Source organism: Penicillium waksmanii (assembly GCF_028829765.1).
Source record: "Penicillium waksmanii strain IBT 27052 chromosome Unknown utg000007l:1.0-4314555.0:1.0-4317578.0, whole genome shotgun sequence".
In the NCBI taxonomy this organism is placed as follows: domain Eukaryota; kingdom Fungi; phylum Ascomycota; class Eurotiomycetes; order Eurotiales; family Aspergillaceae; genus Penicillium; species Penicillium waksmanii.
The window spans coordinates 1,696,046-1,720,935 of NW_026643253.1; the positions used below are offsets into that span (position 1 = coordinate 1,696,046).

At 48.3% G+C, this 24,890-nt stretch overlaps 10 protein-coding genes across 10 annotated transcripts; 4 read left to right on the forward strand and 6 right to left on the reverse strand.

The window, feature by feature from the left end:
- Nucleotides 1-917: 917 nt before the first annotated feature.
- On the forward strand, nt 918-1,903 carry N7481_007451 (Mpv17/PMP22 family protein; the record flags this gene model as incomplete). Its single annotated transcript, XM_057266670.1, has 3 exons — nt 918-1,016; nt 1,153-1,476; nt 1,754-1,903. 3 exons carry the CDS (start codon nt 918-920, stop codon nt 1,901-1,903), a joined length of 573 nt encoding a protein of 190 aa, XP_057120871.1.
- A 2,198-nt stretch (nt 1,904-4,101) lies between these two features.
- N7481_007452 (uncharacterized protein) lies at nt 4,102-8,276 on the forward strand (the record flags this gene model as incomplete). Its single annotated transcript, XM_057266671.1, has 2 exons — nt 4,102-7,297; nt 7,366-8,276. 2 exons carry the CDS (start codon nt 4,102-4,104, stop codon nt 8,274-8,276), a joined length of 4,107 nt encoding a protein of 1,368 aa, XP_057120872.1.
- A 423-nt stretch (nt 8,277-8,699) lies between these two features.
- Nucleotides 8,700-10,595, reverse strand: N7481_007453 (glycoside hydrolase family 13 protein; the record flags this gene model as incomplete). Its single annotated transcript, XM_057266672.1, has 3 exons — nt 8,700-9,955; nt 10,043-10,463; nt 10,515-10,595. 3 exons carry the CDS (start codon nt 10,593-10,595, stop codon nt 8,700-8,702), a joined length of 1,758 nt encoding a protein of 585 aa, XP_057120873.1.
- Nucleotides 10,596-11,090: 495 nt separating this feature from the next.
- Nucleotides 11,091-12,683, forward strand: N7481_007454 (uncharacterized protein; the record flags this gene model as incomplete). Its single annotated transcript, XM_057266673.1, has 1 exon — nt 11,091-12,683. One exon carries the CDS (start codon nt 11,091-11,093, stop codon nt 12,681-12,683), a length of 1,593 nt encoding a protein of 530 aa, XP_057120874.1.
- A 704-nt stretch (nt 12,684-13,387) lies between these two features.
- On the forward strand, nt 13,388-14,317 carry N7481_007455 (RTA1 domain-containing protein; the record flags this gene model as incomplete). The annotated part of the gene is made up of 2 exons (XM_057266674.1): nt 13,388-14,053; nt 14,117-14,317. The coding sequence occupies 2 exons, from the start codon at nt 13,388-13,390 to the stop codon at nt 14,315-14,317; spliced, it is 867 nt and encodes a 288-aa protein (XP_057120875.1).
- Nucleotides 14,318-14,890: 573 nt separating this feature from the next.
- Nucleotides 14,891-15,894, reverse strand: N7481_007456 (uncharacterized protein; the record flags this gene model as incomplete). The annotated part of the gene is made up of 2 exons (XM_057266675.1): nt 14,891-15,727; nt 15,784-15,894. 2 exons carry the CDS (start codon nt 15,892-15,894, stop codon nt 14,891-14,893), a joined length of 948 nt encoding a protein of 315 aa, XP_057120876.1.
- Nucleotides 15,895-16,759: 865 nt separating this feature from the next.
- On the reverse strand, nt 16,760-18,588 carry N7481_007457 (Zn(II)2Cys6 transcription factor; the record flags this gene model as incomplete). Its single annotated transcript, XM_057266676.1, has 3 exons — nt 16,760-17,218; nt 17,276-17,720; nt 17,777-18,588. 3 exons carry the CDS (start codon nt 18,586-18,588, stop codon nt 16,760-16,762), a joined length of 1,716 nt encoding a protein of 571 aa, XP_057120877.1.
- A 426-nt stretch (nt 18,589-19,014) lies between these two features.
- On the reverse strand, nt 19,015-20,040 carry N7481_007458 (TatD family hydrolase; the record flags this gene model as incomplete). The annotated part of the gene is made up of 2 exons (XM_057266677.1): nt 19,015-19,926; nt 19,999-20,040. 2 exons carry the CDS (start codon nt 20,038-20,040, stop codon nt 19,015-19,017), a joined length of 954 nt encoding a protein of 317 aa, XP_057120878.1.
- A 641-nt stretch (nt 20,041-20,681) lies between these two features.
- Nucleotides 20,682-21,164, reverse strand: N7481_007459 (uncharacterized protein; the record flags this gene model as incomplete). Its single annotated transcript, XM_057266678.1, has 1 exon — nt 20,682-21,164. The coding sequence occupies one exon, from the start codon at nt 21,162-21,164 to the stop codon at nt 20,682-20,684; it is 483 nt and encodes a 160-aa protein (XP_057120879.1).
- Nucleotides 21,165-22,237: 1,073 nt separating this feature from the next.
- Nucleotides 22,238-24,378, reverse strand: N7481_007460 (fungal specific transcription factor domain-containing protein; the record flags this gene model as incomplete). The annotated part of the gene is made up of 4 exons (XM_057266679.1): nt 22,238-23,322; nt 23,407-23,986; nt 24,050-24,144; nt 24,198-24,378. The coding sequence occupies 4 exons, from the start codon at nt 24,376-24,378 to the stop codon at nt 22,238-22,240; spliced, it is 1,941 nt and encodes a 646-aa protein (XP_057120880.1).
- Nucleotides 24,379-24,890: the final 512 nt, after the last annotated feature.

Below are 24,890 nucleotides of genomic sequence, written 5' to 3' on the forward strand. Positions count from 1 at the left end.
TCCAAGGCTTCAAGACATTGGGTGCGGCCGAGTCTACTCCAGTGCTAGTATATAGTATTTGGTGTGAAAGAAATCAGTAGTGTTGGTAATTGCTTGGCCTTTACTATCTCATCCCCATCTTTTGCTTTTACTCCATACGCTATAAGATAATTCGAGTATCTGCCATCGCGAACGTGGTTTAGCCGTTCAATGGATACAGAAAGTGAAGAGGCTTAGAACCCCTCGCGTTGATTCTATTTGTAGAACAACCTCAACGCCAAATACGAGCCCACTCGGGATCCCACCTCGTATTATGCAAGACACGAGAATCACGACGCCAAACCCCACAAAAACATTAGAGAGAAAACAAAGTTATTCTAGGTAAGGCGGTAGATCTCGGACTTGCAGCTTCTCGTGTCATGGAAGCCCAAAGACTGAGCTGGCCAAGCAAACCTTCTTTTCGGTGTCGCTTTCCGAGACAAAATTAGTAGCGCGCGATCGGCAGTGTACATATGGTCCAACCCGCATTGGCATTATCAGCTGTTACTTCTAATCGCAGACTGTAGCTACCTAAGATGGCATAGATTGGCCTATCTATTACATCTTAGGTAGCTACTAATTCCCATTAGAAGGCGGTTGATGAGGGCGGGCAATTTGGGATTTGAAACCTTTGCAACACCACTATCTGTGCTCTGAAATAAACGAACATATGGGAGATTACATATGGGTCGTATTGCCACGCACACTACCTGTTGGCCTTTTCGTTTCCCCTTCGACCCAGCTTGGAATGCATTCCCCACTCCCGTGAAGATTAAACCCACCTTTTTCGAGCTCTTGGTGAAATTCTGCGATAACAGCTTCCTTCATTTTGCGACAACATTCTAGTACACATCTAGGCAACTAATAAGCGCCCGGACAAAATTGTCTAGCAGGGCGCGATGTCAGTCCCTCCCATCGCCAAGGCCACGTTGCAGGCAGCGGTCATCAATGCCGGGTCAAATGTGCTTGCGCAGGGAATCAAGGCTTATCGTGACCAGGTAGGTATCGTCTTTTTGGGATTTATGCCTTTGAGAAAATCAAGAACGCTCGCGCGTCTGAAGGCGAGATGGGCAAAGAAATCCAAGCTTCACCGCTATACAAGTCCTGGAAAGATGCTAACCACGTGGAATGAAGGTACCATTCGAGGTGGATAATACTGCTTTGATGCAATTTACTACCTGTGCGCTCATCGTCTCGCCTCTCGGTTACCTTTGGCTAGAGAATCTAGAAGCATGGTTTCCGAGCACAAAGCAAGTCACAGAAGACAAAGACAAAGAGAAGACCACCCCTGCAGATGGCAAACCTGGACCCAAACCCCGCCTCAATATTACCAACACAATTGCCAAGATTGTTATCGATCAAGTTGTTGGTGGCGCATGGAATACCGTGCTCTTCCTCGCTACAATGGGGATTCTCCGCGGCCTCGACGCGGCGACAATCCAATCGCAAATATATTCGGTGAGTGATGTCAGATTATTCGACCCGGCGGCCAAACAAACGAATCACCTGCAAAGAAAGAACGTGTTTTCGAGATGGAATAAATTTGAGGAGGGTGGGGGGGTGGGGGGGAGGGTTCTTATTATTCCCGATATACAGTACTGCGTTCATCGGCGAAGGAAGGGCGATCCTTCACTCGAAACGTCTAAGATAATCCAACATCTACATGCGCCCGATTCACTATGATGCAATGAAGTGCGGAGGTATTACAATCACACGCTAACTTTTTTCTACTTAGGATTTCGTGCCCATCATGGCCGCAGGATTGAAGCTGTGGCCTTTCGTTTCCGTGCTAAATTTCACCGTCGTCCCTGCCGACCAACGCCTGCTCGTGGGAAGCTTATTTGGAGTTGTATGGGCAATTTACTTGAGTTTGGTTTCGGGCTAGACAGGAAACGTCATTGCGCACGGCTAAATGGCCCCCCCATCGCGGGTATGGAATGGTTTACAGCAAAGTGGGGTCCAGACAAAGCACGGAGATTAAACACGTTGCTTGAGGGTTAAAGCTCCCGAGGACCACGAGGGAACATTGATTTGATCAATGCGAACGGAAGGATTCACAGGATTAAAGGATCATGATCCATGTGGTCAGCATTTCTAGTGATAACCGGATGTACTCCTTCCGGAGCACTCTCACAGAACCAAGTACCGTACAGTGGCCGTCACTCTATAAAAATGTTCTAAACAAACACTGAGCCCGGCTAAATGGCAGACAGATACTAGAACAGGGAAGACTAAGAGATTGCAGTAAAAAGGTACAGAGACTAGTGATCAAAAGAGTACGTGTTATGTATTGGATAACTCCACAAAGGGACAGGGTATGTAAACAGCCCCAGCATAGACCAAGGCCGATAGCCCCCACGTCAGGGGCCACCAAATAAAAGAGATGGGGCCAGAGTCAGAGACGGAGCTAGGCAAGGGGTTCACATTATAAATCCTTGCGTACATCGCAACTTCCTCTTATAGTGTAGGTAGTTTACACTGGAGAAGGCAGGCAGTGCAACGCGGGTTTTGAAGGCATAAGTTAGACAAGGCTGTCATGAACAATACTACTAGCTTCATTAAGAACGATCGGTGGAGCTCGAACAGACACCCCTCGGGTACGGCCTCGGGACCCCCATTGGTTGTTTTGTCCAGTGTCTTCAGGTCTGCGATGGGATCCACTGTACTCCGTACGCCACAGACGATGCAGGAAAGGTTAGCATAGCGAAGGGCCATCGTAAAGATTTGATTGGGAGTTGGCCCCTTGGGGGCGACGGAGGGGGCAGGACTATTATTAAATTCGTGAGCAGAAAACAGCGGTACGCACCCTGCGCTTGATAGGAAGCGACAGTAGGGACGGGAATGGACTAAGGAAGCGATTTTTTTTTTGCGTCGTTTGATATTTTGAAAAGCAGATCACGATAAATTAATATGGATACAGGATGCCCTGTAGAAATTCCGCCAATAAAGGCCAGATCGACTGGCTGACTCAGATTAGTATTGATATGAAACATGATGTGTTATAAGGGGCCAACTGCACTGGGAGGTACTGTCCGTCTTAAGGTTGGCGGGCCTGGGAGACTGCAGATTACACTCGGCAGGGTGGCGAAGGCGTCCTGGGCGTCGGGGCGAGGAATGCGGGGGCCAAACATAGATACAGTCATACGGTTTTTATTAGAGACGGTATACCAAGAGGATGATTGAAAGGATACGAGAGGATTGAAACTAAGCAAGAAGAGTTCTCAAATTCAGAACGGGACGGATAGCTAATATTGTGTCGAGCTGAGTATATAAATCAAGAAAAATGCGTGGAAGTCGGCTTCCAAGGTTGCAGATAAGTTACCAGCCCTGGAGAGGCAGAAATACTACTAAACGGGGGCCAAGAAAGAAATCCCGTTTGGGGGTGTAGCAGGGCCAATCCAGATTGTGCCTAGCGTATTTTAATTCATTTTTTCCCAATGATTTTTCACGATTTGTCGTATTGACGATCGCTTCCGCGTCTGCACTGTCGATCGGGATTAAGAATAGCGACTGACACGAGGAACCATCGTATTTTGCAATGAAAATAGAACGGGAGGGAGAGAGTTGAAATGGAAGAGATATGGACAGATTAAGAAGTTATCTTTTCCCACACGGCCTTGCGAAATTAATAAGAAACAACTAAAAGCTGTCATTCATATCGCACTGCATCGCCGGTCTAGGTTTTGGGGGCGCTTTGTTTGGCCCCAACCCGCCAACTGCTGCTTATATTGGGGGCCTTGGAGAGGGTAGTAGTAGTAGTTAGAAGGTCAGTTGGTCAAAAGAAGGCGTCCGACTGGATCTCCCGGTCATCCACGTTTTTTTCTTTGTCCTTCCTTCCCTCTTATTGCGTCGATGAGTACGAAGAAGCGGATTGTCTTTGTATACCAACCACGGCTGGATATAGTCAAACATACTATCCTAGACCTCCCCGACAGCCACCACCCAGTCAGTTCTTTGAAGATTGCCAAATCCGGCCAGTTCAGCATAGTTCAGCAGGGTGCTAATTGGTTATACAGAAATCATTGCGTGGACAATGCCACGGGACTAACCTTGCTGGTCTTCCACCCTTGACGATATTTTACCATGGTGACCGCGATGTCTTTCCCTTATATTCGACCACGCCGGTCCCCCAGCTACAGGAAAAAAGGGCCACATCGGCCGCCTCCGTTGAAGCTACAAACAACATTCTTTAAATCGGAACAGCAGAAGGCAAAGAATAAGAAAGCTAGCATCGTCGAGCCGACCCTCAAAGCCGTGCGCGGCAGCGACTTCGGTTTATTTGATCTCAAAGAAGGAAAGGAAGAAACGGATCTGCCATTGAGGAAGACAGCAGTGTCTGAATTGGAGCCATCAGGCAACGGAGAACCGTTGTTAACTCCTACAGCCCTGGATAAGCCAGTTGAGAAGAGCAACAGCTTGAAGATGGAGGATACATATACACGAGAGGTCTCTCCACAGGCTTCACTTCGCTTAAAAACTCACCTGAACGACGCCTCCAGCGATTCAGATATTTCTCCTATATCTGATGATCGACCTCCCGTACGTCGTGGCAGTGGCCTCCGCCGATTCTTCCCCGAACTCTCGACCAATGTCGACCTGATTTCCCCGGTTAGTGCTGGTAAAAATAAGAAGCAGGTGGCACGCTTGTCCATCCTGGAGAGCGAACTGGAGGAGCGAGTGCAAAATCTATGCAAGAGCCCTCAGGATGAAGAGGAGAGCGATATTGCGGAGCAGAAAACCAGCTCATCTTCGGGGTCAGATGGCATCTTTGATTGCGCGTCCTCTTGCTACAGTCGACGGAGTTCATTGTCCAGCGTGAACGAAGATCATTTGGACGACATGGAGAAATGCCCTATGTCTGCAGATGCCTATTCAATCATTTCACCTGCCGCAGCAGGTGTTTTTGACGATTCAGCATCAGTCTGTCCGTCGCGAGCGGCGTCCATAAAATCGAGACTCCAAGTGCCAACCCCTGTAAAAAACAGAGTAGGAGCTCACTCAGCGAGAGGCACATATTCACCACAGTGCAACTCGGTTGTTTCAATTAATACAACAACTACTATGAACGATCTGAAGAACAAGCCCCTACCTCTCGAGCCCACTTCCGATGCCGACATCGCGCCCAGTCCATTAGTAGTGGGCCGTCACAATCGTTCAAACTTGCAACAGCGAACGACTCCTACCAGCAACCCACACTCGCCATACTCACAATCATCCCCGAGTCGCTCTCACCTCGCCGTTCAACGCTCGACCACGACTATGAAATCAGGGTCGCCAAGCCACGGTTGTCACTCTTGTGGCGGACATTCTGCGAGACCGCGTAAGACCAATCGTTCACAATGGGCCGATCGCCTGGAGAATGGCAAACCTCACATTCGTCAGCTACCTTCCTTGGAAAGGGCGGCGGAGGAACTGGAGGACGTTCTAGCTGATTTGCAGAAACATGGTTCGAAGCAAAGGACACTTCTAATACTTGATGGACCTCTGCAAGTCAGCCGCCACAATGGGGATCTTGTAGCTACACGCCCAGCGCCTCTGCCACCATCGACGAAGCCTCACTCGAAGATCCATCCCTCACCGTCGTTGGATTTATTGCGATCGAGCAAGTCGAACAAGTCGAGCAAGTCAACCAAATCGAAAAAGCCCGAGAAGCCTGAGAAGCCCGAGAAGCCGAAACGGTCCGGCAAAGTTCAAAGAGACATCCGGCCTTTAAATCTAGCTGCTATCCCTGAGAGTGAACTTAAAAAGGATGACAAGAGCCAAAACAAAGGCCATCAGAAGAGCAGAAGTCTCGATTGTCAGCCTGTCAGCCAGAGCACTGATAGGAGTGCGGGGCCGGAAATTGAAGCTGCGACCAAAGCCGAAGAAGTCAAGAAGGGAAAGCCATTAAAGAAATCCTTCACCTTCTCGATGAAATCATTCAAGCGCAGCAAACCAGCACGATTGGCGGGCGCCCCCTTGCTCACCTCCAGCCTATCGTCGCCCTCGGACTCCTCGCTTGACCCACCAGACGAGCCCTCGTGCCTCCAGTCGTCGCTCTCCGATCCTACCCTGGCTGACGAAGACTCAGGTCCGACCAAACGGTCCGATCTACTTCTGCAATTACCTCGTCTTCAGACACACGACCTTGGATTAGACAGTGTTTGCGACCGCATGGAAGTGGCCGGCCAAGGGGTCGCCCAGTCTACCAGGGGCAACCCCGACGCCAGCCCCCAAGAACGTCCTGAAAAAAGCCCCCAAAAGAGCCCCACCAACTCCGCCTCCTCCAAGGGGGAACCTCAGAGTCAAGGGCAGGAAAGGTTTACGCCTCCCGAAGAAAAGATCGTGGTTGAACCGGCCATGAAAGTACCCGAAATGACACGACATACATACGCCTTTGTCTCAACAGCGCAGGCGAGTAGCGTGCAACTGCCCTCGGATCAAGTGTATGAACTCGCTGCGACACCTCCATCGCCCACTTCGACCTTGCCGGTATTTGGTGCGAGACAGCTCGTCGAGGCCAATGTCAATTTTCCACCAGACTTTCCATTGCGCCTAACCATGGCTATAATGGAAAAAATCGACTCACTAGACGACCTTTTTAATCTTGTTCTGGTTGACAAGCGATTCTACTCTATTTTCAAAAAGCACGAACTGCCCTTGATTAAAAATGCACTTTTCAAGATGTCCCCACCAGCATGGGAGCTACGAGAAATGTCTCCGCCATGGGCGACCGAGACACAATTGCTGGAGCCAGACTCTCGGGTGCCCGAGTACACGTCTTCACTTTACCTTGATCGGTATGCTCAGGACATTTATACCCTTGCAAAGCTCAAGGCTATGATTCTTGTACGATGTTCACCATTCCTACGCCGCGATACTATTCGCGGCCTTTCAGGAATGGATATCGATCGTGCCGAGGAGGTTGATGACGCATTCTGGCGGATTTGGACCTTCTGTCGTCTCTTTGGAAGCAACAAAGGCCGCGAGAATGATCTCGAGGGCCAGGTTGACTGGCTACGAGGCGGTGCCAAAGCTAGAGGCTATATTGGTGCGTCGGGATGTATGACGGAGCCTTTTGGCCTAGGACATGCTCTCTTCGAACCGCCCGAGGGCTTCGGCAGAGGTAATGGTCTTGGTCTATCCCCGAGGCAACTGTATGATATGACGGAGATCTGGACGTGTATGGGTGTTTTATTGCAGCCTCTTCATGGAAAATGCATTGAAGCTAGGAGAGTTGGCATCTATGAAGGCATGGATGTTCCAACCGATGATCCCGCGCTGGAAGAGCAAGTTCTTGGTAAGTCTGCTACTGAAATCTAAGCGAAAAGGAAAAAGAAAGAAAAAATTGATGCTAACGAGAAACAGAGGAATGGACGTCTTTTGTCTTGACAATCGGTCTTTCTGCCGTCCTGGGTCTTAGCTCTCTCGCCCCAGCAGAGGCCACAGCTGCTTTCTTCAACAAGGCTCAATCCTCCGGATTGACCAAGTGGGCACCGACCGAGACAGAAACAAGTCGTTCCTCATTTCTGAAGGAAGCCGTATCTCGTGTGTACGAGGATCACGAACGTTCTATCACGGATGGAGATGGAAGTCCAATGGATTCTTCAGCTGAAATCCAAACCCAACTAGAACGTGAACAGCGTCACGCAGACTACAAGCAGGAGCTCCGTGCCCGACGAGCTCGTGGCCGTGAACTGGGAACTGGATTTTCGGAAGAGCGACCCATGTCCGAATTCAGCAACATCGTCCATAACCTCGACGGGGCAGACCCAAATGCACCTCCAGTCCCAGCTCTCCCCTCCCTGATGCTCGACCGCGCTTCTACATCAACGTCTAGCACAGCTCCACCTCCTCGCACACCAACTCGATCTCTGTCGCCGCCACTTCCAGCATTTGACCTGGACGTTCCGTTCCACCCTCAATCACGCAGTCCGCCAATGCAACACCCCCCAACCCTCTTCCCATCTCCGCAGCAACACCCCATACCGGTTATACCCACACCTTTATTCTCTCAGCCCTCTCTTCCGCCACAAGTTCAAGACCCAGTTGACCGTGCAATCGACCACATGGTCAATGACCTCGGCTTTGACCCTGATGACGTGAAATGGGCTCTTAAAATCACCGATACTGGCGAGGGAATCGACGTCGAAGCTGCTGAATCTCTATTGAACCAGCAGAAGCAGAAGAAGAAAAAGCCTTTCGGTCGCAAGGAAAGTCTTTTCCGCTCTGTGATGAAGCGTCAGCGTTCAACGGACTCGGGTTGGCGCTTTGCTTAGACCTTCGGGCTGTTAAAATTATATCTGGCTTCTGTCTGCGTCTGCGTTGAAAGCGATTACCCCTCCTGTTTTATCTTGGGATTGATGCTACCCTCTGCCCTTGCTTTGCCATGGCTCATGTTGTGATCCATGCTATATACCCTCCTTGTCCACCCACTGTCCCTTTCTTCTGTCAAGTCTTTTTTGGCGTGTGGATAAACTGTGCGTTTGGGACGTGTAATTTTTATCTGGCTCCCTTTTCCTTCAACTGAAATTGTACATATCCCAAGAGGATCTTTGCCGACCCCGTTTACTTGCATGATGTTACTTAAATCATTACTGCCGCCCGCACGGTTGGACCGGTTATTTGTGTATCCAGTAGAAATATGACGCAAATCAAAATCACATTTCACTTTTGTTTCATAGAACGTAGTCTCAGTGTCTTTATTTGATGTAAATTCGACCTTCGAATGGTTTCAGGGTCTCAAATACAGAAACCTCGTAATTGCCGACCAGCAGCTTCATCCCAGAAGTCTTCTCGGCAAGTTTGAACGGCTGGTTTTGCGCCGTAAAGTTCAAGATGATCAAAGCCTCTTTCTCCTCTCTGCTCTTCAAAAAGCAAAATGTTGCTGGATTCTCACGATCCAAGACCTCAAATGCCCCATGGATAAACAAATCCCGATACGTTTTCCTAAGCGTGAGCAGTTGCTTCCAAAATGATAGCACACTCCCCCTCTCTGGCTCCTGTCGCTTGACATTAATCTCAGGGTATAGGTCGTGAGCTCTCATCCAAGGTTTGCCAGTTGTGAATCCTGCATGCGGAGAATCATCCCACTGCATAGGCAATCGAGAATGATCACGAGCGAGAATTCTCAGTCCGTCCATTATCTTCTTTTTGCGCAAAGTATCGACGCCACTTTTTTCCAGGGACTCGGCTTCGCGATAATAGCCTAGTCCCTCGATATCGCGATACTCATCAATGGGCCATCCAGATGGCGCATTGATCATGCCAATTTCCTGTCCCTGGTAGAGAAACAAGGTGCCCGTCATGCAAACCATCATAATCGCCAGCATCTTCGCGCTGATTTCACGAAAAGCGGGGGAATCGTCGCCAAACCGCGATACAGAGCGCCCGTTATCATGATTCTCGCAGAACGCTGTCGTCCATCCATCGCTTTCCTCGACAAAGCTTTGCCACTTGTAGACGACATCCTTCAACTTTGACAATTCCCACGGGTGAAATATGTATTTATCTTCTAAGGCGCCCATCCCGATATGTCCGATATCAAGATGGAATACCATGCTCAACTCCTTCGCTGATGCGCCGACATATTCCAAGACTTGTTTTGGATCGGGCGTATTCGCTAGCTCACCGACAGTGACGACATCCCCATATGGCGCGAGAGCGGTGTCATACATCTCGCGGAGGAACTCGTGAATACGTGGCCCGTTGCACCACATTGGGATCGCTGGTTGGATATAACTTTTGGGATCGACGATTGGTGCATCGGGGAAGGAGGTGTGCTTGCTGTATTTGTTGACCGTGTCGACGCGGAAGCCGTCAATGCCCTTTTCCAGCCAGAAGTGGACTGCGCTTTTGTAGATTGCTTGTCGCGTGGATTCGTTGTCCCAATTCAAATCCGGTTGGCTTGGGGCGTAGAGGTGGAGGTAGTATTCTTGAGTATGCTCATCCCATGTCCCTAAAAATTACCGAAGATCTGTATTAGCATCATTGGTCTATTTGAATCGGCAGGGTTTGAGGTTGAAATTAATCGGTGGCAACGAACATGTACTCCCCGCAAAATATCCTCGATAGTTGCTCGGAGGCAGACGGTTCCCTTGTTCATCATATCGCGGCGGACGCCAGAAGTACCAATCTCTTTTGGGGTTATCTTTGCTGCTGCGACTCTCCTTAAACCATTCGTGTTGATCGCTGGTATGGTTGACGACGAGGTCAAGAATAAGCTTCATGCCCCGTTCATGGCATGCCTGTATCAGCTCTTCGACATCTTTAACGGTTCCGTACGCCGGAAGAACACTCTCATAGTCCGAGACGTCGTAGCCCATGTCGTGCATGGGCGAGTCGTACATTGGAGACAGCCAGACGACGTCGATTCCCAGCGAGTGGAGGTAGGGGATTTTTGCGATAACACCGGGGATATCACCCCAGCCGTCGCCGTTCGAATCATAGAAGGAAGCTGGGTATACCTCAAAAGATGTTAGTGAAGCAATTCGAAGTTGCTACTGTGCCCAAAATACCTGGTAAACCGTTGCCTCCTTCCACCAGTTGTTCGCCCCCGTCGGAACGGCCTTTGAAAGTATTTCTGCATGGGGTGACATGATCCAAATCTGTACCGTGCAAGACTCAACCTGTCCAAAAAGGAAAACAAAAAAGCCCTTTATATTATTTCGTTCTCGGCATCTGGTCGGATGCTATCGCTCAGAGCCCCCGCTCGATACTCCCGCCAAGGGCCCGAAACGTATCTTCGCATCGCCGACTAACGACCGACTAACTTCCGGAAAGGTGAATTGTCCACTCCGATTCGCCAACACACTATCTCCACTCTTCTGCTTCCCCAGTTTTTCTCCAATTGCTGCTTCGGCTGCACTTTTCTTCCCCGGATCCACGACCTGCATGTCGCGCCACGGCACGGACAGTGCACATGCTGTGTGCGATATAAATCATACGACCTTTCCCTCGATTGTAAAGATCATGTCAGAAACAACGGAAGAGATGCAGCCCAACGTCTAAGACTATATCTCCCCGCTCGATTATATTCCGAATATCTCACAACCCCAGTTGCTTGACAGGGCTGTTTTCCGATGAGTCTTTCAATGGAACATACGACTGGAGGAGATGGACTGGACGCCAAACAGCCTGCTCTGCTGCAAGGTCAGCATGCTGCTAAGAAGGAGCAGTCTATGACATTATGGGAAGCAGTGAAGTTATACCCTAAAGCTGTCGGCTGGTCTGTGCTTCTCTCATCAACGCTTATCATGGAGGGGTACGATCTCGCCCTGCTAAGCTCCATGTATGCCTCGCCAGCTTTCAACCAGAAATTCGGCGTCCAGGGCCCAGACGGTAAATGGGCTGTTCCGGCCTCCTGGCAATCCGGCCTATCCAACGGAGCGCGATGCGGAGAAGTAATCGGACTCCTGATCAACGGTCTTGTGTCCGAGCGTCTGGGGTACAGACGAACTATGATATGCGCCCTGGCGACAATCACTGCGGTAATCTTTATTTTCTTCTTCGCTGTCAATGTGGAGATGCTTCTTGCTGCGGAGATCTTGGCCGGCATACCGTGGGGTATCTTCCAAACATTACCTGCGGCTTATGCGTCGGAAGTTTGTCCGGTTGTCCTTCGTCCATATCTGACGACCTTCATCAACATGTGCTGGGTGTTCGGTCAATTTGTCGCCGTCGGCGTGAACCGAGGATCTATATCGCGCGATGACCAGTGGGCCTATCGGATCCCCTTCGGTGTGCAGTGGGTGTGGCCATTGCCCATCATGCTGGGTTGTCTTTTTGTTCCTGAGTCGCCTTGGTGGCATGTTCGACAAGGGAACGTTCAAGGGGCTCGACGAGCTCTGCAAAGACTTACGTCTGGCAGCGATCCCAACTTCGATATAGATGAAACGATCGCCATGATTCAGCATACCAATGAGCTGGAGGCGTCTCTCTCGAGTGGAACATCGTACTGGGATTGTTTCAAGGGCACAAACCTGCGCCGGACAGAAGTTGTATGTGTCGTGTGGCTGGTTCAAACGCTCTGTGGCCAGAATCTGATGGGTTATTTTGCCTATTTCATGGTCCAGGCCGGTCTACCACCTATCCAATCCTTCAATTTATCGCTGGGACAATATGCACTTGGTGTGATTGGTACACTGGGATCATGGTTCCTAATGACCGTTGCCGGTCGCCGAACCATGCACATCTGTGGCCTTTCCTGTTTGTTTTTACTTCTCATCATTACTGGGAGTCTGTCATTCGCCGATAGTGATGGTGCAAAATGGGCTATTGGAGTGATGCTGATTATCTTTACATTCTGTTACGACATCACCGTGGGCCCAGTGACGTACTCTCTTGTCTCGGAGCTCTCTTCAACGCGTCTCAAGGCTAAGACCATCGTTCTCGCCCGCTCATTATACAACATCAGCAATATAGTCGTGAATGTTTTGACCAATTACCAACTGAGTTCTACAGCGTGGGGCTGGGGTGCAAGGAGCGCATATTTTTGGGCGGGCACCTGCTTGCTCAGCCTTGTTTGGGCATTCTTCAGGCTTCCAGAGCCGAAGGGGCGAACATACGAAGAGTTGGATTTGCTCTTTGAGAGACGTGTGTCAGCTAGAAAATTTGCACAGACCTCGGTTGATCCTTATGAAGGCGAGGCAGTGGAAATACGGGAAGATCATGCCAATAAGGATTGAAAAGCGATCTGAAATCTTGTTGGAAATCGTGTTGAAATCGAGTCAATGTTCCAGGGTTGATGTCACTAGAGAATTATGTGCTTCGCAATACCGGAACTAAATATATCAGCCGTTGTTAACCACTGGCATGCAAATAAAACCTATTACCTACCCACGTACCTCAGCTGTTACCCAAAAGACAGGAAATTAATTACAGAAGCAGTCATTTCCCAGCCTTGGAATTTTGTGGAGGCGTTGTGCTCTCAGGTCAGCAAGGTTCACACCTGGACAGCAAAGGACTAGGCAGCGACTTGAAGATGCTCCTTGGAAATAGGCTAGCCACCATTACGATACTAGTCGTGACTTACCCAGTGTCAGTGTTCTCATCGCACCTTTCGCATTAAACGCCTTAACCTTAATTTGAGCTATCGATGGCCAATCATGGCAGATTATGGCGGGCTATGTTGGCTTGGCCGGGTCCACTTTCAGGTGTGCGAAATGCGAATACGATGTCCTTTTGCATCTGCAAGATACGACGTTTACCCAAAGGGGCAATAGAATAATTGCAGAGTATAGAGTCAGGAATCTGTGCATCTTATAAAGTAGGTTGATGTCCTTGTAGTCTGTTGTTGATATACGCTCTACGCAACAAAACTGCATATCCCATTTTCCGAATCTTTGAAACCTCCATATTCCAGCGACAAAAACTCTATTTTCCAACCATTATGGCGACCGAGAGTAATAGCATTTATTTTTATAACCCTTCGCTTGCTGCCTCTATTATTTTCACAGTTGTCTATTTCGGTCCTTCTGTCTATCACCTCTACGCCTTGGTCTTCGCTCCGCTCCATGGCAAATTCCAGCGCAGTGGCCATTTCACCCCGCTACTCATTGGAGCTTTTCTGGAAGTCTTCGGATATGGCATACGTTGTGCTAGCCTTAAACAACCTGACAGCATTCCTCTATACGCGGTATCCGCCACTCTTATTGTGATCGCACCAGTATTCGTGTGCGCGAGTCTTTATCTGCTGATGGACAGATTAATTTGGTCTGGGGATGATGAGAAGTCCGGCGAAAGATCGATGAAATTCCTTGTCATCAATATCCGACGTCGATGGCTACCCAGGATCTTCGTTACGCTGGATATCATAAGTTGCCTTACTCAAGCCTCAGGAAGCGGCATTGCTGCCTCTGGGGACTGGGAGGGATCAGCAAAGGATACCGGCAATGGAGTCTTGATAGGGGGTTTGGTGCTACAGGTCATGACGTTTACCGCTTTTCTCATCATCGTGGGTTCATTCCAGCTCAAATCGAAGAATGCCGGAAAGACCATCGATCAAGGCGTGGGTAAACTTCTGAAGGGAATATACATCTCTGGGTTTTTTATCCTAGTAAGTGAAACTCATCAACTTGGAGTCAAATTGGGGCTCGGCTAATATGTGTCTACAATCAAGGTCCGCTGTGTATACCGCGTTATTGAGTTTGCCCTGGGGGTCGACGCGTATTTGTTCTCTCATGAATGGCCCCTATATGTTCTCGAAGCAGTCCCGATGCTCATCGCCATCAGTGTTCTTGGGTGGTACCATCCAGGCCGATTTCTATGTCGACCAAGAACATCCCATACTCAGAGATCCTCTCAATCAGCGAATTGCTAGCTTTTCCTGCAAAACCTATTAAGTCATGTCTAAATTTGTCCGAACATCTTGAAGACGGGCGGATATTGGTATTAGACCCCCATGCATCTTTCATTTATATTTCACTTTTTCACTTTTTCACTTTTGGACTGCCTAGGTGTTTTTCAAGTTTTTCAAGTTGTTGTTGCTTTCACTCTTCAAGCCCTTGATTAGTGCGATATGCCTAGGTATCTTGCCAACTTGAAGTCCAATTAGTTCCGGGTTGCTAATACTACTAGTACTAGTTTGTCAATGGGTCTTTAGTACATCTTTTTAGAACTTGCTCTGATGTTGCACATAAATCTAATCAAAGATCCATGGATCATGATCAAACTTTTGACTTTATATAATTCTAGACGGTGTGAGCGATCCTAACCTTTGGATGGACGACAAGCTTAGAGAGTTGAGGCGGGGTGGGTGGTTCCAGACGAAGTAGATGCATCTGGTCTTTCAGCGCCGTTATGATACACAATATAAACGTCCAATACACGCATCTGTTTATTTGTTCCTTAATCCCAAGTACAAAGGGTTTCAAAGATTTTTGAGGTTCCCCTTCTATGAGCCATCTCTCAGTGTGAGGGGTGTGTTTGCCTTCTCACGGCGCACCAGATCGACCTCGTGCTTTACCAAATGTTGAATATTAGCGGGTAACCCATAATACGCTGCATCTGCCCATTGTCCCATCACAATGGCACCAACGGACAAGCTCGGGTGTTTTGGGCCTCGAACATGAAGTAGGAACGGCCGCAGCAGTGTGTCTATTGCGAAGTAATGCAAGAAAAGCGCCCGGGAAATAAGGTTCGTGCCGGCGATGAGATTCATGAAATTTTTATTTTCCATCGAATGCCAGACTTTGTACACATCACCGAGGCAAAGGAAGGCATCTTGAATCGAGTGTTGGAGAGCGAGATAGGTATTGAGGAGAGATTCAAAAAAGCCTAAAGTGCTCCCATCTTGTATAAATGGACGTAGCTGTTCAATATCCCTAATGCAAAGATTCACGGCATCTTGATTCGGATGGGCGTCCTTTGATAGCCACGGCTCTATCAATTGCATGACTTGCTCCGAGTTTTGTAATAGGAACATTTTGCTGCTTTTGAATCGTCGTTGTATATGGGTAGTGATCAAGCTGCAGCCACGTACCATGATGGCAAAATCAATCACCCCGTCATTCATGTAGTAAGCCTGGAAGACCAAAGCATAGCATGTGGCCAATATACCATCCAAGGAAGTAGCCGAGCAGTTATCAATATCTGCTAGAGCAAGCGATAGATACTTCAGGGCCTTGCCTCGGTGTGAAATGGCCATGGCATTATAGCGAGAGTTGCTGGGTATTGTAAGGTCGTAGTGAGTTGCTCCGAGTGAGAGAATCGCATGCATCAGATGGGGGCACTGAAATGGCTTAGCAGTTGTCTCGAATCAAGAGTTATTGTTTTATTGCAGCTTACCTCATGTGCATAGGCTGGAATGTCTGTGGTCCATGACTGTTCGCTCCCAAAGGGTAGATGGGGGCGCGAAACGGTGAGAAAATGTTGGAAAAATCGCAAATCTTCGCCCATAAATGGACCCGATAGAAATAATTCAGTCTTTATGAGACTATTGGCGCTTGCTGTTGAAAGCTCAACGCGTTCATCTTCCGTAGTCGGTGATGGGTATGTACATTTCATATCTCTTGAAAGGCAATTTGTACATGCTGGCTTCGTCTCTTGACACTTTGAAAAGGTTAGGCTCTAAATATCGACAGCAAAGCGTAGCCCTCTCCGATTATCGACTCACCTTCACTTTTCGCCTTTTGCAGTTCAGGCACCCGCGACGAGATTTTGTATGTGGGCGTTTTAAACGACGACGACTTTCAGAAGGTTGCGAGCGAGAAGTGCCTTCGAGCATTGCTAGGTCGCCAACTTCCCCGGTCGGAATTCCAAGGATATCGGTGAGCTGACCCGGGTGCAGTATCCATTCCATACTGTTCAAGATAGACTCTGGCGGGGACTTTGTTAGGAGCTTGGGGGTTCCTGTGTAGGAGCTAGGACGGATAACGTTAAACGATGTTCACCAAAACGAAAAAAAAAAAGGTTGAGCACTAACATCAATGACTGAGTCAAGGCAGCATCATTCTCTTCGAATACGAGCCTCAAAGACAAAGGAGCCAATCATACCGTTCGATGCCCCATGCTTTGTCATTTGTTCCCAGAGCTCGTATCCCTTTTTGGGATGAACCAATGATTTATGATTTCGAGAATTGGACTATTTGTGGTAGACTTAGGGAGCTCTACCTGGGTTTATGAAGTGGTCGATGCAGCATTTGTATATGGTATAATCTTGTCGCCTCTTTGTCTCGCCAAGGCGTTCCAGAATCGCGTACTCTTTAGGGTAGCGAAACTTTTTGATTTGTTAATCAATAGATAGGTTCGATTCTGCGATGTGTCATTGAAAATAACTGGAGTATTGAAGAAATGCCTCGTCAATTTCAGGAGTCTTATCCCCGATCCGACTCATCTCTGCGTAGTTAAAATGACTATACGCCCAATCTTCAGAAAATGATTCTGAATTTACATTGGACGAGTCCGGCTGCGGTGATGGATTGTTCTCAGAGCCTTGAGCTAAACATGACCCAAGCATGCCAGAGCCCTGTTCGGGTATCTCAGAGTTCAGGTTAAGATGTATGGCGATAGTTTCCATCATGGATGGCAAAGTTTGTCCGATTTTAGTCAGGAGTAGCGGAAGGAATCGTGCCCTACCACCGGGTAAGTCATTTATGAGTGTAAAAAAGTGTTTGAGGTAGTCTTGTGGGCCCAGCTTGAATCCCGAGGAGCGGAGACCGGCAGCTGAAAGGCAGGCCATAACATCGATCAATGTACATGCAACTTCGAATATTTTCTCTATCTGTGAATTAAAAAGCTTAATAATGAAACGACAGTGACTGGTCGGCAATAGACTTACCAGGCCAATTCCATGCGTCTCCATACTTTGTTTCGATAATTTCCATGTCGCAAGACACAGGTCCCTTGAAATCAAGACTGGGTATCGGAAATCCATACACTCATGTGTAGGACTAGTTGACAAAAATCCAGCAGTGGTGGAAAGCTGCCAGATCATGATCCGTAGCCATTGTTGCGAAACGCGCAAGTCGGCCATCAGTACATCCGGTAAGTCGATATTCGCTGGCACAGCATTTTGAATTCTCTCTTCGAGCTGGACCAAGGATTCTATTGAGCAAGTCGCATGGTCACCATTCCACTGACTCAGGAATCTCTCATCGAAGGGTCGATATAAATTGACAAGGCACCGAAATCCAATCGCCACATTCGATTGTGGCTCATCTAGCTCCGGAGTCTCGGCAGAAATCCGAAGGGTGATAGGCCTATGTCGCCGAATGGCATGGGCCCTGGGGTTTTAAGTTGGTTAGAAGGTCTTGAGATTAGGCGGAGATGAGAACTTTACCTTTCCGACACCAGTAACAACCAGAATAGATTCCCAGATTGCGACGATTCTTCGCCGTCATCTTGTGTAGATGTCTCACCGTCCAGCGCACTGGCGGTATAGATAGTGGTCGCTTCTCGTAGAAAGTAATATGCGTGTCGCTGATTCCCGAGTCCAATGTGGCATCCGTAAAGTAGAAATGCAGTAATAATTGTGCGCCTCATAGGCTCTTTAAACGGATCCAGGTGCCTCCTTGCCTCGGTTGCCTCATTCACCAGTATCTCCCGATATTCTTCTTGGGTGGCACTGCCGCGACCATTGAGAATTTGAGGGCCGATACAAAATCCAGTTTGTGTCACCACAAATGCGCAAAATGCTGTAACCAAGCAGTACGCGTGCAGACATTGGCCCGCCTGATCAATCTGTCTTTGGAACGCATCGGGATGCAATATCGGTACAGTGCCACGCATCCGAGAGAAGAAGTAATCAGAACACGATGCGATGAGCTCGTGACTGACAAGGCCCGCGGACTTGGAAAATTGACATCTTCCCGTTTCCCCCGAAGGTGAGGGAGCCCTGTCAGCCATGGGCAAATCATATTGTGTATTTTGCGCTGATTGCGATATCGAATCATCGCTCTGCATCCCCTTTGCTCTCAGCTCGTTGAGAACATTTGCTGTTTTTCCTTGTCGCCCTTTTTTCCGGTGCTTGAGCGATGTGTGGCACCGTAAGCTGGCGGATTCGCATTGGTTGCACGGCCTATCGTTGTTGCAGCGGACCTTCCGCCGGCGACATTCATCGCAGGCCTGCTTAACCATGTCGGCATCAGGCATTGTGCTGGCTGTCAGCTAGGAAGCAAGTGTGGAGGGCTCGGTCCGGGGAGCGGAGAGATCTCGGGGTAAAGCCGGACCAAGGCGGAGCCGAATTCGGCGGAGATGGTCGGCCATACTGCTCAAGCAAGGCATTGGAGAATTGGAATTATAAGCAATTACTGTAAAAAGTTCAATTAATAAACTTACTGGATGGATATATCTGTATGGGTTTAGGTTTAGACTCATAGTAAGATTCCCTTGTACCTCGAAAGCAAATAACAAGTCCTACGTTAATTCTACGCCCAGAGTGGCCAGGCCTTGACTAGCTGAGATTATAAGATCGCCCAATTTGGTCTTACACAAAAACCTTAGAGTACATGGTGTACTGGAATGTGAATATTTCTACAATTATTTTTCAACGCTCGATAGGAGTAAATTTCAAGTTGCCTACCAAAACATCCGCGAACTATTGTTCCATGCAGCCTCCGCAACTTCCTCCATTGTCACGCCTTTTAATCCTGCCACAACAAGTCCAACTCGTTCAATAGTGCAGCTCTCGTTCCTTGTCTTCACCATTTGACCCGGTATAAATTTATTGTGCTTTCTGCTTTGGGGCAGAGGCCTTGCAGCGGCAAGGAATGGTTCGATTTTTGGGTCTTTTTCCAACACCTCGCACCACGGAGCGTCAGTTTCGAGTTGTAATTTGCTCAGGGGGATATGTTTGGCCATTTCAATCTGATCGTCACTCCGGAAAGAGACACCGTTCACACTGATATCCAAACCCAGTTCCACAAGCTGAAGCATCTCCGCCTTAGAGCCAGCAAATGAATGCACCAAGCCACCTCGGGGCAGCTTTGGAAGATAGGGCTTTATGATTGAGATAAAATCTTGGGTGGATTCGCGAACGTGTAGAAATAAGGGGAGCTGGAATTCAGTAGCCATCTCCAACTGATCCTTGAACGCACGTTGCTGTGTCTCTTTGTCCGCACGGTCAAGATAGACATAATCCAGACCGATTTCACCGAAAGCTGCGAGAGGGGAAGGGTTCTCGGCAATCAATCCCCCGCCTATTTTGCGAATTGTCTCCAAATATTGATTGGGACCCTCCTGAGAGCCCTGTGCCTCGTAGATTTCGCCAGCATGGTACGGATGTACCCCAAGCGTCATCTTGCAAATTTCTGGAAATTCCCGGACAAGCTCTAGGTTCTGCTTCGCCCCGTCAAGTGACATAGTGGTAAGCATCACTTTTTTGCAGCCATAATCCTTAGCTCTTTTAAGAACCTCGGCAAAGTCGGGCTCGTGGTACTGTTTGCCCCGGTAGATACCGCGAAACTGATCTGCAGTAAAAGTCACTGCGACCTGAAGAAACAATCAGCATTCAATATGAAAGCAAAGAGATGCGATCCGTAGAGTCGATTATCATTGGCTTACATCGAAATATCGTAGGGCCGAGTTCCTCGCTGGCTGCGCCATCTTAGTGCCCCAATTGAGTTTTCTTCGCTTGACTGTCAGGATGAAAAAAATGTATACTGATTTTTGGGGAGGATTCGGGAAAGTTATGTTGCGGTTGGGATTGCTCGCACTTGGTCACCTTGATAAAAAAATTAGAGCCAAGAGGTTTTGCAGCATGATCGGGTACATGTACCCGACTATGCCCGGGTACTCGCACCCGGGCCTCCCAAGTAAGGCTTTTGTTACCAGTACTTCCAAAGCAGAGAGAAATTATGAATTTTTGAAAGTAAAAATTATAGTTACGGCTATCTTCGCAGCATGAAGATTACTGCTCTTCATTATCTTCCTATTTAATGTTTCTTCTTCCGATCGTTGGCCTTTCCTATGAGAGCAACTCGTATAAGCACTTTGACGATACAAATATCTTGTTTTGCAATAAATTTATGCCTCATGAAAATATTGTGGACTCGGAGCTAATGAAAATTTTATCGAATAGGTGATGAGATGTGCTATACAAACGGAATGCCAACAACATCCATGGATATTTCAACTGCCCTCACCACATCGTTCTCTCATGCATGACCACTGGCAACAAATAGTATCAAGTATGCATGTCAAATATTAACCATAGACAACTTGAATTCTCCAGGCCAGCCAGTTATCTAAACATTAAAATAGCAGACAGCGCTGAGATCGAACGAGAAAGCCGCAAATCCATCCTCGTGACCACAGTAGGGCTCCTTGTTTTGGCTATCATAATCGTATCCATCGTACGAGAATGAAATGCTACATCCTGACTTTCCAGCAGGCGGGTTCCAACATGCGGTAACATTGGTGTCCGAACTAAGACCGCCGCCAGAGAACAGACAGTTGCTGCAAGTACCGTCCTGATCTGTGCAGGCAACGGGGTCGATCTTCGTTCCCTGGGCGTTGAAAGCCACATTGCTGTAGAAGTAGCCAACGCCGCCCTCGCCTTCACCTGAAGCCCCTCCTTGGTCGGGAATGGTGACTCCCTCGCACTGCAAGACGAATTGAGAGTTTCCGGACTTATCGCTCGGGTCGCGACGTTCCAGATCGTTGGTAATCGGGATGGCGGTTGCCAGGGCAAGACCGAGAAGGGATGAGAGGATGACTGCGACCTTCATGGTGATTTGACTTTGGTATGATCTTTTTGTTTCAAAAGTATATTCGAGAAAGAATGACAGAGGTTTTTGTAAGCCGAGCGTGGGCTTTCAGGTGGGAGGCTGCGGATATGAATGCTATTTAGAAGACTCTCGATCTATTGTATCGCTTTTATAACTTCACCTGAATCGGGAATAACATGGCCAGGGCCGAAATCAATAATAGTGGGCGTAGCCCCCAGGGCCCTGCTGCGTCATTGTGCATTTTTCCATCGCTAATAATGGGGTATTCGATTCAGCCCCCATACAGATCGGCAGATGATCTAAGACATAGCAGCGGAAATATCGACGATGTATACGAAGTAACACGCTTTGCAACGCATAGACGAGGAGACGTCTCTATTGTTCCCTCGCGATTCAAATCATCTATCAATAAAAGACCGAGTTAGTAGTATATAGCTCTCATAATTTATCTCTCCACAGTGTAGCCATCTATACATTCCTGCGCTATAAAACATGCGTATGATAATTCGCTTACTCCACCACAGCCTGTGGACCCTTCGGCAATAAGCAATGGCTAGAGGAAGCGCCCTAGTATCATGCGCTGGATATTCTCCACAGTTTTCAGAAGGCTTAGTATATGCTACTTCTTCGCTTCCACCGTACTCCGTAGAGTTTGTTTATTTCTTGATTCCTTGAAGAACGCCCGCATTATGTGGGGCGCGGGACCGCAGATCAGGGGCCGAATTCTTAGCATGCTTGTCCGGAGGCGGATGCGACCGACAGAGTAAGCTGACGCAATGGTAGTTACTATCGATAGAACTCTTCGCTAAGCCCGATACCACGCTGGGTTTCAAAGATATTGCCACATTATCGTAGAAGAAGTTGGTGGAGACCTCGAGACGCGAGGGAATTTATTTACCCGCTGTGGTCGAAACGAGCGGAGGTTTTGCGTAGGAATCTTGTTTTTGATTCATGCCTATCTAGCAGTAGGGTATCCAAATATAACATCAAAGTGTGATCTACGCGGATATACACCCCAATCACCTGTGAACAACGCAGGGACAAAAATATCAGCGTTTGGCAAGGGGTGCATGTCACTGTGTATGGCCAGTCATATCAAAGGTACCTCCTGTGTTCCATATGATATCATCGGGCTGTGAGCTATTCAACCACTCCTGGCCCAATGAAACATCACCGCTGAGCCCCGGAATGGCAGTAAACTCACAAAGCTCGTCGGGAAACGAGGAAAAGAATCCATCGAATGAAGGTACTGTGGGATTTGTTTGTTCTTCGATCGGAATAGCATTTCCCCCAAGGCTGACAGCAGCTGTTTCCATCATTGGATCGGCTCGCCAAAGCTTGGCCCACTCCTGGAATTGATCATATCCCGCTGCGGACTGTATCGGGCGATTGTCCTCTAGGCTGGTAGGGGCATATAACCGTTGGCGGGCTCTATCAAGTGCTTCAATTACCGCCACTTCGGATTTGGCAGATTCGAGCCCAACGCACATTTTTCGAATTATTACCATTCCCTGTGTGAGAGCGGTAGATATTCCTGCCGTCTGTTCGTTGAGACTGTGAGCAATCAAAGCAAGCAACGCAATGCGGCATGCACTGAACTCGGTATATGAAACACGAGCAAGACCAACGGAATCTTGTAAGATTTGACACAGTTCTATTCCCCGAATAGCTGCGTTGAGTGAGTCGTCGCGTAGTTTCTTGATGACATCCGGAACGTCTTGGGCATTTGTATTGGTCTGTGTTGTGGTATTTCCAGGCCCTTGGACTGGGGATATGATGAAGGGTCGGCCAATGTATATAATAGTAGTGATGTAATAGATCTCAAGATGAATGTTTGATCGGAAGAGAGGCCCATCCTGGCTGAGATCTCTGCAATGAATCTGGGCTGGGAGACTAGACCACCAGTTGCCAAGTCGATCACGCATGGCGGCCAGCTGTTTGAGATATCTCTGCTGTTTCGGCCTGCTGCAGCTGCGTAAAGATTTGATAGTTTCCGAAGCGTTCGCCAGGTGCTTCGTAAGAATGACTGCGGCAGAAAAATTGGGCAAGTTTGACCGATAGTCGGTGGATTGGAAGCCTGCTAGCTCCTTTGGCATGGGCGTGTCGGTCTCGGCGGGCGAAAAAGGAGGCGGGGCGACCATGTAAAATACTGATACGACTATTTATTGTTAGATGACCGTCTAAGTTTTAGTAATCCCCGATGATACGTACCTTTCCAGTGCATAGGCCGACCACCACAGACGATTCCTCGCTTCGACTAATCGACTGTCGAAGTTTTCCCCAGGGAACTGCCTGTGCATTCCGTTCTGTATTGCCATCTTTATTGCCAGACCATAATATGTATATGCTAGGCCGGACGTATCGATTGGTAGTGTATATGATCCCATGAGAAGGAATGCTTGGACACTCTCGACGCTAGCAGTTGTAATAAGGTCCGGAATCAGTCGGCAGCAGAACCGATAAAGTTGAATTCCAATGTTATCGTCTTCAATATCAACTTTGGCGAATTCATTCGTCAAGATTGGGCCTGTCTGCATATATGCGAATTGTGTACCAATGGAAAATGTCATGAGGAGGGTGCAGACCCAGCCAGCGTCATTGATAGTCAGCGACCCTTCCAAGTCATAATAGTATTCTAGTTTGCGATGGAAAATATCTTGATCGAAATAGAAGTAATTAGTCAAAGCATACTCTAGGAATGTCTTGACCAAGAAGTCGGCGATGGGCCTTGGTGGAAAATACTGCTTGGCCAATGCTATGCACGAGCCAGAAGACTGTAAGTCTGTTGCGCGAAAGAAGCCGTTATCAGGCTGCCCAGCATCCTAGACGCTTTACGTTAGAGAACTCATGCCCTCAATATAAAGCGCATTTTTGGCATTTCTTACCTCGCTCCTTCCTGGCTTGGTGGCGTTGCCCAGACTTTGAAGTCGGCGCTCCAGCATTTTCGAAAAGTTCCAGTGGGAAAGCTCCCCGGAGTAATCTGCCAATATATTTCAGATCCATCCTTCATGAAATAAAGCAAAGTAAACCCACGCATGGTATTTGTAGAGAGGGGATTTAAGGAGTAATCCTTGGCCAGGGCAAGGTCTTGTGTGATTGTAGATGGATTGCCAGCCTCATCGCCTTGTTTCTCATCCAAACTGTCCGCAACTGATTCTAGGTTAGTAAGCTCAAGCGAGATATTTCCCATGAAATGGGTGATGATTCGCTTCATCTGAATTTCCCTTGCTGTAAGCCCCGGAGTTGGGTTTCTGCCACCGTAACATCAGTCAATGGTCGAAAGCAAGATTGGCACGAAGCAAGACAATACAACTCACCCTTCAGCATCAATTAAGAGGGGTCTTCTCCCCTGTACCTGAACATTGTCAAATCGGCATGTCCGTTGATAGCGTTGGCAACGATCACAAGGACTGCCACCGCCGCCTACCAATCCTCAAATTCATATTAGCTGATTAGGGTTATGATAATGCGACAGGTCCTGGAGGCAATTATACATTTCTCTTTATGTTGGCGACAAGGCAAGCAACTAGAAAGTACGTGTCAGTGCGTTAGGTCTACTGGCAAATGACAAGGGCGGAAACTCACGCCTGCGCGGTCCTTTGGCGCTGCGAATCAGGGACACGAGGGCGCCTTTGACGGCCACGTCTCGCCTGTGACCTCGGCTCAGCCATTGTGTGGCATAATGCAGCAAGAAATTCCTGCTATCTTCAGTATGGAGTAACCCAG